Source organism: Vollenhovia emeryi, unplaced genomic scaffold (assembly GCF_000949405.1).
Source record: "Vollenhovia emeryi isolate VEMERY1.0 unplaced genomic scaffold, V.emery_V1.0 DF939471.1, whole genome shotgun sequence".
Classification (NCBI taxonomy): domain Eukaryota; kingdom Metazoa; phylum Arthropoda; class Insecta; order Hymenoptera; family Formicidae; genus Vollenhovia; species Vollenhovia emeryi.
In genome coordinates, this window is record NW_011966895.1 from 10,895 (window position 1) to 20,206 (window position 9,312).

General features: G+C 47.3%; 1 protein-coding gene across 1 annotated transcript; it reads left to right on the plus strand.

The window, feature by feature from the left end:
* Nucleotides 1–283: 283 nt before the first annotated feature.
* On the plus strand, nucleotides 284–7,776 carry LOC105557491. Its single transcript, XM_012004738.1, has 7 exons — nucleotides 284–597; nucleotides 673–777; nucleotides 866–983; nucleotides 1,924–2,277; nucleotides 2,414–2,680; nucleotides 2,765–3,021; nucleotides 3,701–7,776. The coding sequence occupies exons 2-7, from the start codon at nucleotides 680–682 to the stop codon at nucleotides 4,458–4,460; spliced, it is 1,854 nt and encodes a 617-aa protein (XP_011860128.1). The 5' UTR covers nucleotides 284–597; nucleotides 673–679; the 3' UTR covers nucleotides 4,461–7,776.
* Nucleotides 7,777–9,312: the final 1,536 nt, after the last annotated feature.

The following is a 9,312-nucleotide window of genomic DNA, read 5'->3' on the forward strand; positions in this document are numbered from 1 at the left end:
TGGGTATAATGTTGCACTGCAATCTCTCTGAGGGCGGACATTTCAACGTTGCTGCAATCCTCCAGAAACGTTGCAGCATGTTGCGCAACGTTGCTGCAATATTGCAATCTTGCAATGTAACATTTCTGCAATCTTTTTGTGCTGTGTGGGTAAGGGTCGGTTGGATATTTCTGTCGCGCGCGACAACTTTCGCGGGGCAAAGCCACGTAGAGCGTTCGACCTGTCTTCGAACGCACCGGGGATTTCGCGGCAAACACGCGCGGTGCGTCCGGCGAGTGCGTTTTCCGAACGCAGCGCAGCGGCCGCAACGCGCGCGCGCGGGCAATCTACCGGCATGTGCCGCGTGTTTCGTGACAGGAGGTTCGGAGCATCGGATGGATTTGTCGACGGGACGACGATCGTACAAGCCGCCGCCGCCGCCGCCGCCGCCGCCGCCGACTCCGCACCTGGCGTCGACGTGACGTTGCAAGGTCGCGCGCGGTTCCACGCTCCGCGCTAAACACGACCGTGGTCCTTGAGGTTATGGTGTGCCTAGCCACTCGCTCGCTTGGCGGGAGACACGGCGCACGGTCGACCTCGCTACCCCACGGACTCTAGGTCGCCTTCCCGACGCGGCACCTCTCCCTCGTTTTCTCCTTTTAGCGCGCCTTTTTAATCTCCATTTTTCATCAGACACAACATGGAGCCGGAGCGTAGCGCGGCGTTCGATTCCGCGGTTATGTGCGCTCCGATTCTTTTGATAATCGCTACGTCGTTGACGATCTGCTACAGGCTGAGGTGAGTCGTCGCGCGTTTCACGCGCGTCCCCCCCTCCGCCCCCCTCCCCGCGTCGCGGCCTCGCTCATCGCGTTTACGCGTTTTGCAGAGCGAGATTGGCGGTGAGGGTGAACTGCTGGTTCTGCAACAAGAACACGAAGGTCTGGAGGCAGCACTTGGACTGGTGGCTGTGTCCCTGGTGCGAGCAGTACAACGGCTTTTCCAAGGTAGATCGCAGCCTGCCTCCTGTCATCTGTTTCTCTTACCTCACACTTACCGTTCCTCCGTTGGAAGACACTGTTTCTTTTATATTGTTAAAGGTCCTCTTATTATGGGATAGGATTATAATACGAGAGAGCCCACACATCACAGAAAGATTGCAGGAAGATTGCAGGAAGATTGCAGAAATGTTACATTGTAAGATTGCAATATTGCAGCAATGTTGCGCAACATTGCTGCAACGTTTCTGGAGGATTGCAGCAACGTTGAAATGTCCGCCCTCAGAGAGATTGCAGTGCAATATTTTTGGAATAATTTGTTGTTGTACATAAGCAGAGAATTTACTAATTACATATGCATCCGGGCCTTTTCCAATACACAGCAAGCTGTTGCGAAGCAACCTAAGGAGATTATGTCGCTTCGCAATAGATGGAGATTGCGAGCAACACCGCACTGATCAAGTACTTAATAATTCGCGCATTATTGGTATCAACGAAAATAACATTATAAAATTATCGTAATTAGAAAAAATTTTTTAATAGAAAATATAGTATTATATTTTAATTATTTTTCAAACATTGCTGCAACATTGCTATTGAAAGTTTACAATTTTATATCCCTGCAATGTCTCTGCAAGATTGCAACGTTTCTGCAATGTATAATATGCAACTGCAACCACCTGTGCTGTATGGGAGAGAGAGAGAGCGCGCAGGTTTTCAACGTCCAAATTCAATCACAAATCTATTCTTCACAACGATTACACGATCTAACAATCAATTTCCCACGAAACAGATTTCACTCCAAGGGCCGTAAATTCATGGTGGAGCCAACAGACGATGCCTATTAATGTAGCAGAAACTCCGCTGTCTCATATTAGCAGCCTATCTCATAACAGGGGACTTTACTTCCTAATGTGATGTCTCAACGGGTACAAAATACTTGTTCCAGAACGGTGATTATTCGTACGATATTCCGGAGCAGTATGCAACGTCGAACGTTCGTACGAGATACTGCAGCCCGTCCGAGGATGGCGACGACTGTCGCGACCTCAGGGGTAAACTCTGTACGTACTGCAACAAGCGGGAGGGTCTGAAATTGTTGGAACTGTCCAACTTTGAGCCCAAGAGCAAGAGGCTGTTCGACGCGGAGCTGAAGGCGTTTAAGATGTATCTGGAGGAAAGGTATCCGCTGTGCGACAGCTGCAAGCTGACGGTGCGAGACGTGTTGCGCAGGCAGGCGGTGTGGCTGACGCGCTACAAGATGCAGTTCTTCAGGCGGAAACCAATCCGGACGCTCGTCGACGTGAGTGCATTTGCGGAAAGGGCGTCGTTGTGAGATTAATGTCCCGAGCTTTCTCTGCGTCGCAAATCTCACTCGACGTTTCCATTAACGACGTGCGGTTGTGGCAACAAATAATCACCGGTTGGTGCTCTTGCAGAATGCGAGGAAGTTGGAAATGTTTTTCCGAGCTGTCTCGATGAGCCTGGTCTCGATGATCGTCTGCAATCACGACGTTGTCTGGCTGCCGATCGGTGGACTGTTCTTTCACCTGTGCGCCTGTTGGGCGAGCTCAACGAGGAACAGAAGTTCCGACGTGTTGTTGATCTTTTTGTGGCTCTGCATCGTTACCCTCGTGTCCGTCAAGAGCCTGGCGACACTTCAAAACGCCTGGCTTACAGCGGGGCACATAACGCAGTACCGCATGGCGAGTCAAACTAATGTGCAATTATCTTAGTACTTGAACGTATCCGTGTATGTACATTTAGCTTATCGGTCGATCTCTTTTCAGGTAACGGTATGCGCGCTTATTACAGCTCTGCTGAGCCTAAAATCAGGTATATACAAGAGTACGTTGACTGGCTCGCTGACGTTTAAGAAGATCAGGTTGCGCTCGCGAGACACCGCCGCGCCGCAGCTTGCGTATAACAGTCGAAGCGCAGACAGTATCGTTCCAAGCGCAACGAACGGCAGTATTAAATCGTCGGGCTGTGCGACGAACGAATTGTCTTCCACCGAGATCAAGTTCAGCAAGTCGCATTCAGCGATGCAAGTATCTTGTGCCACCTCTGTCGCACCTCTTACATACGTGAACGCTTCTGTTATTTCTATTTAGGAATAAAATTAATCGATGATCTAAGGCCAATATTTGAACGAGCTAAAACCGATTTATTGCCAATTTGCTATAGATGATAAAATTGTAACAAAAACTATTATATAGTCTAAAGGGACGCAACTAACTTAGAATTAGATTGTAAATAATGACGAATAAATAAATAAATTAATAGCCAAAGAATAAATATAATAATATAAATGACGTATGAATTGTCAACGAATAATATTACAGCGTATAAAATAGACAGGCGTGTCGAGTAAATTGTCAATGAATAAAATTAAAATGTATAACTAAAGACGGACGTTTCGACTACACTTACAATTAGTCATCCTCAGCGATAAGGTTTCCTATAATAATAATATTACATTGGTGTTAATAGTTGATGCTTTTGCGCGTGTCGAGTGGTGAGATGAATCGCGTTACTTGTTATAAGCTCAAGATTGTTCTCCTCTCCTGGTGGCATCCAGTAATGGTATTTTTTTTTCATAATCTATAGCAAATTGGTAATAAATCGGTTTTAGCTCGTTAAAATATTGGCCTTAGATCATCGATTAATTTCATTCCTTAATTGAAACGAGCTTGTTGTAATATTTTATTTCTATTTATTTGTAGATTGAGACAGAAACTGTTTACGATCACTGCTAACGGGGGTAGCAACGGTTACGTCGCCTCTCAGACTGAGAACAGTCCATCGGACAATTGCTGCTTGAACGACAGTTTGAGCACCCTGCTGCTGAGCGAGGATTCGCCGCGGTGCGGCAGGATCGCCAAGGTAGCGCCGATTTTCGAGCGCCGAGTGTACAACGCGACGAGCTCCGAGAATCTGTTCAGGAGGTCCGGCGGCGCGTACAGCAAGAGGAGGTGCATCCTGTCGCCGCCGCGGCTGAGACCGGTGACGCAGACGTCGTGGGTGGCGGGCGGTTACTGGCAGGAGGACATGATGACCGCTATGCCGCTGACGCTCTCGCGGTCGTCCAGCCAGAGCTCCGGCTTCGGGTCGGTCGGCTCCTCCAATCTCGCGCCCTCCCGCGAACCGTCCGTGCACGAGTTCGACCGGTGCTCGGTTGTGTCGGAGGCCACGCGATGGTCGTGCCAGACGCCACGGCCGGGCCCGGTCGCGAGGCACGACTCGCCTGTTCCCCGCCCGCAGTCGTGGCACTCGCGAGCGGTGCCGTCGTCGACGCGCTGCGCGGACGACTACCAGCTTCAGGAGAGCTGCGGGCCGAGCGTCGGGGACCCGAACGGCTCGGCGCCAGCGTACGCCGCTCATCACACGACGACGGTCGTCGCGAGCCCCGGCTGGCTGTCCGCGCTGCTCTGCGGCTCGCTGATACTGAACATGATAGTGCTGTGCACTACGCTGTTACGTTAACGTCGCGACGATCGGAATCGCGCGCGCGCCGGATTGTTGTGTGTTCACGCGGAATTTTTTATCAATCGTTTTATCAAAAGCGTTAATTGAACCTCGTCTCGGCGAGTCTGGTCGGCCCGACCAGGTGGGCCCTCCGTTCGGTCGTTTCTTCCTTTTCCTTTTCGCGATGCGATCTACTGCCGAATTAGATTCTAAGGAATTTAATCTTCGAACTTGCGATTACTTGGGGATAAGTAGTGGGTGGCACAATTACTGCCAATTAGAGGACGAGCGCCAATGCTCCGTTCTACTGCCGGAAAAATAGCAAGTACGACGTATTTACGTATTACGCTGCCAATCTACTTGTTCGTTGAACATATCTGTCATTTCTTTGCCTCTTTTGTTTTTCTCTTACTGGATACGTCCTCTCTCTTATAGAGACACACTGCTATACATTGTCTTCCGGTCTTCCGTCTCGAAATGTTTTTACAACTAATCTCGCCTTCCGTATTCACGTCAACATTTGCCTCGTTTTCCTTATCACCCTTGCTCTCCGCAAGTACACGCCCGTTTGCTATTTTCGTCGAGAGAGTGGCCTCTCGGATCTTAATTGCTCGGTCGTAGGGCTGGACTTTACGGGGCAATCCTCGCTCAATACCCATTTTGCGTTCCGAGTGCGATAGAATTTTGCGGATCTCGATTCGCAGAGTCGAGATGCGCGGCAACGAAGACTTCTCGCGTCTCGTTCTCTTCCGGGAATGACCTTGCCCGAAGGGCAATCGCCGTCAAGTATCTCGTAATTCGTTTGTATCAAGCGCACACCGAACAAGAGCACTTTACGTGACGCTTCTCCCCTGCGTACAGAATTATCCCGGGGAGAACGGGACGCGCGAATGCCTTTTCACGTTCTGTAATTAATATAGAAACGTCAAGCCTCAGTGAGAGATACATATGTAGCTTTAGCTATAAGTATACTTGTTTACGCGTTGCGCGCCGAATATCTCTTGTTTTCTACCTGTAATATTATTTATCGAAACAAAAGGACCGATTGTACATACTGCCGGGAATTTTGTAAAAAAAAAAAAGAGGGAAAAGGTGTACGTATGCAGGTCTTTTCTTAGCCTATGGATGAGGAAACTTGTTGTAATAATCTTGTTGCTTATTGTATTCCGATTATGATATGTTTTGATATCTACTGATATTGTACAATTCTATCGATGAGAATAAAACGTCAACTTTTACAATACTATCCATGGAGTGGTATCGCCTTTAATCCCGCCGAGAAGATAAATCCGTTTAACAAGAGCAGGAGAGAAGACAAGAATTTCATATAAATTAACCCCAAGAACATTAAGACGTTCCGCGTGATCTTATAAGGACTTGAGAAAGTATATGCAAATAAAATTAGCGAACTAGCAAAGGTTTAAAACCCCGTCAGCTCGAGGGCCGATATCGTCGCGAGTAGAGCGACATCAACGCAGGATTTTACGCACGCACAATAAGACGTGTACACGTATGATATATTTTGTTTTTATTATATTACCTTATAAATATATTTCTTTCGAAGATTATTTCGCCGGGACAATATGCGGTGCGACAATAAATAAATAAGTGAATACAGTCGTGTGATTTTCCTTGTTCTTTTCTTTCTCAATGTAAGCACTGTCGTTCTCGATAATTGAATAATAATAATAATAATAATAATAATAACGATATCATCTTAAAATTACAATTTAATCCGAGGGGAATATTGTATTACAATTCATATAGTACCTTGTAGCTACAGCCTCTCTTCTACACCCTGCATACAAATTTACTACCGCCTAGTGTCTAGGGAAAAAATGTTTAGAATTGCAGCTATGCGTTGCTTTTTTTCACGTTTTCTTTTTATTTCCTTTATTTTTCTCCGCTACTTTGCTGTTTCAGATGAGGTAGATCTGAACGCGATCGCCGATGCGGAAAGCGTACTCGCGGCGAGTACTCTCGCGATGATAGGGAAAAAAAACAAAAAACAAGAAGAAAAGATCGTTACAAAAAATCGTTTGCGCAAACCGTCGGAACTTGAACGTCCCGCTGAGATTCTCTGAGATCGTCCTCTCGACAACGAAGCGGGAAGTCCTCTCTCTTTTTTTTTTATCTCTCCCTTTAGCCGGAGAGCTGGTGAACATTTTGTTAAGGTTGTTTTGTACAAGCTGAAATTTTGTAAAAAGTTATTTTTTCCCTACCTGAATAAGGAATCAATCACCTGCCTGGCCAGCGTTGGTTAGAAGTGCACCCATAATTTTTTCAAAGTATAAAAAAAATGTTGAAACCAACGTGAAGTATACAAGTTGAAATTTGAATATATAAAAATTTTATACTTTTTTGAGTAAGAAAAAAAAGGGCAGGCGTCCTGGTTGGTTCGAACCTAGTGGCAGGCGATCGTGAAGTTGTATTAGTGGTGGTGCTTAACTTTTATTTCATAAAGGTATTTTATAGCAGCAGAAACATGTTGCAATTTTTACAACGTGTTTCTAATGCTATAAGAGTATTGTATGTTGAAAGCTAGGCTGATTTGACAAATAAAACAGTATGAAAAGTAGTAAGTAGTGTTTTCCGTGAGTGCAACGGGGAGAAGATTATGCGGACGCGCGCGCGAGAGAAAGAATAACTTTTTACAAAATTTCAGCTTGTATAAAACAACCTTAACAAAATGTTCACCAGCTCTTGGACTATTGCCTCCTGTCGAGAAAGCGCGACGAGGAGACGGAAAGAAGACGCCCCCCGCTCGTCGTCGAGACGAAGAGACCGCGTGGTTTTGTAGATCGACCTCCTCTTTAACAGTGACTGACTGGATGGCTGCGTGCACATAAATCGTTATAATCTCGCCTACTTGACTGCGACAAGTGTTAAGTGTAATTATTTATTATTCGTTTGCCTTTTCACAGACACGCCGGAGACAATTACGAAAATAATATACCGACAGCTCTGTCCTCCCCGCGTTCGTCGGCGAACATTACTCGATACATTACACATACATTGTTACAATAATAAGGATCGATCGTTGCTGTTGCGCTTAAGGGAGATTGTTGTCGCCTATCACAAAGATCGCCGGTAATTTCTTACATGATTTCTTGTGTAACTTGTCAACTCCTTTATAAAGGAAGGAGGGGGGGGGGGATCTGAAGTCGACGGTCGCGGCACTACAGTTGCCCGTCGAAGCCGATGATCTCGATCAATTTAATGAATCGGCGGGAGGGGTAAACGCGGAGCGTTACAGGCGCATTACAGTTTTCAGCGCAACACGATTGGGGCGGGGGAGAAATACATTCATCGGGCGCCTAAGGTGGACGCGCGTCGAGGAGAGAGAAACATTAACGTTACGGTGTACGTGTGTGTACGTGTAGCGTGTTATTATGTTATACCTTGCGATAAATACAATCGTGCATAGAACGCATGCTTGGCCCTTCCCTCTTTCACAAACGCGGAAGAACGTGCGTCCTCCTCCGCGTGCCATCACAAAACTAACGTGACATGTACATACATATATATTTATACATATATATGTATATCGTATATTTACATACACTCGACAAAAATAGCTTGACGATAATTGCACTCGCATTAATGCACCACGCGCTCGTCGGTCGTCACCGCCTACGTACGAGCAAAGAGGAAAAGAAAGAACGTAATTCCTCTTCTCGTCCTCGATACAGATATATATCACAAAAGTTGAGAGAGAGAGAGAGAGAGAGAGAGAGAGAGAGAGGGGGGGGGGGGGAGAAGCAAGTATTATATAATCGAATACTTCTTCTCGAGTCGAGTTTACGTCACATATCTCATTACGCTGCTGCGCGAAAGAGTTTCCGCAGCAGCGGTGCGGCCCATTCATCATTAAATATAAGCCCCCGCGAGCGCTCTCAGTTTAGCTCGGCTCAGAGAGAGCTTCCGCTCGTCGAGGAGGATCGAAAAAAAAAACTGTTCTTATAAATAAATATCTGCTGCCGTAAGTGGAGCTGCTCTCGCTCGCGACAGAGGGTGATTGCGTCGATTAAGCGCGACGAGAGCCCGTTGCAGGAGCGACGATAAATGGCAGGGTCGCCGAATGCCCGCATGACGATTAGACGTGCGAGGGCCAAGTCGTTAAATGCCCCGGGCCATTCGCGCGCTCGGGAGATTCGTATCTTATCGTGATTAAAAGTTAGCAACGATACGGCTATATCTCGTGGCGCGTGATCGTACATAGAGAAGCCTTATAAAATGGATTTACAAAGAGATGTTGCGATAATTCGCGTGTAAATTGGCTGGGATAAAGAGCGTAAAAAATAACAAGTGATACAAAACGCGCGAGAGAACGCGGCTGTGTCTAGTCTCTTTTTCTCAGAAAAAGAGAAACAAGTCGCGAAGACCTCTCGAGGATTAACAACGGCGATGTCGCGAGACGAGAGACGCGCGAGCGCGAAGCTCCGGCGGTCTCTCTTCCTCTTCTTCTCCTTCCTTTCGGGAACGCGCCGAGCAGATTCCGCTGGGTCTCGTCGCCCGCTCGGGAGAAGCGAAGGAAGAAGAAGGCCGAGGGGCTTCGCGTCGCTCGGTGGTCGCCAGGGTCGCGGCAAAAGGAGCGTGTCGGGGATAAATTAATCTAAATTAGACGCACGCGAGAGAGAGATGGTCGGCGAACTGTACGCACGTTAGCACGGGTAGTCGTTCAAATCGCTCTACTTTTCTGTCGCGGAAATGGGTCCTCGTGAACTTGCCTCGCTCTGATAAGACTGCGCGTCGGGCCGGCGAGGTGTACACTGCAACTTTTGGAGCCCGCGCCCACGACGCTAGAACTCCGCCCGAATTCTCATCCTTCGCGCTTGGATGAAAACAAAAAAAAACCGTTGAGCACGCA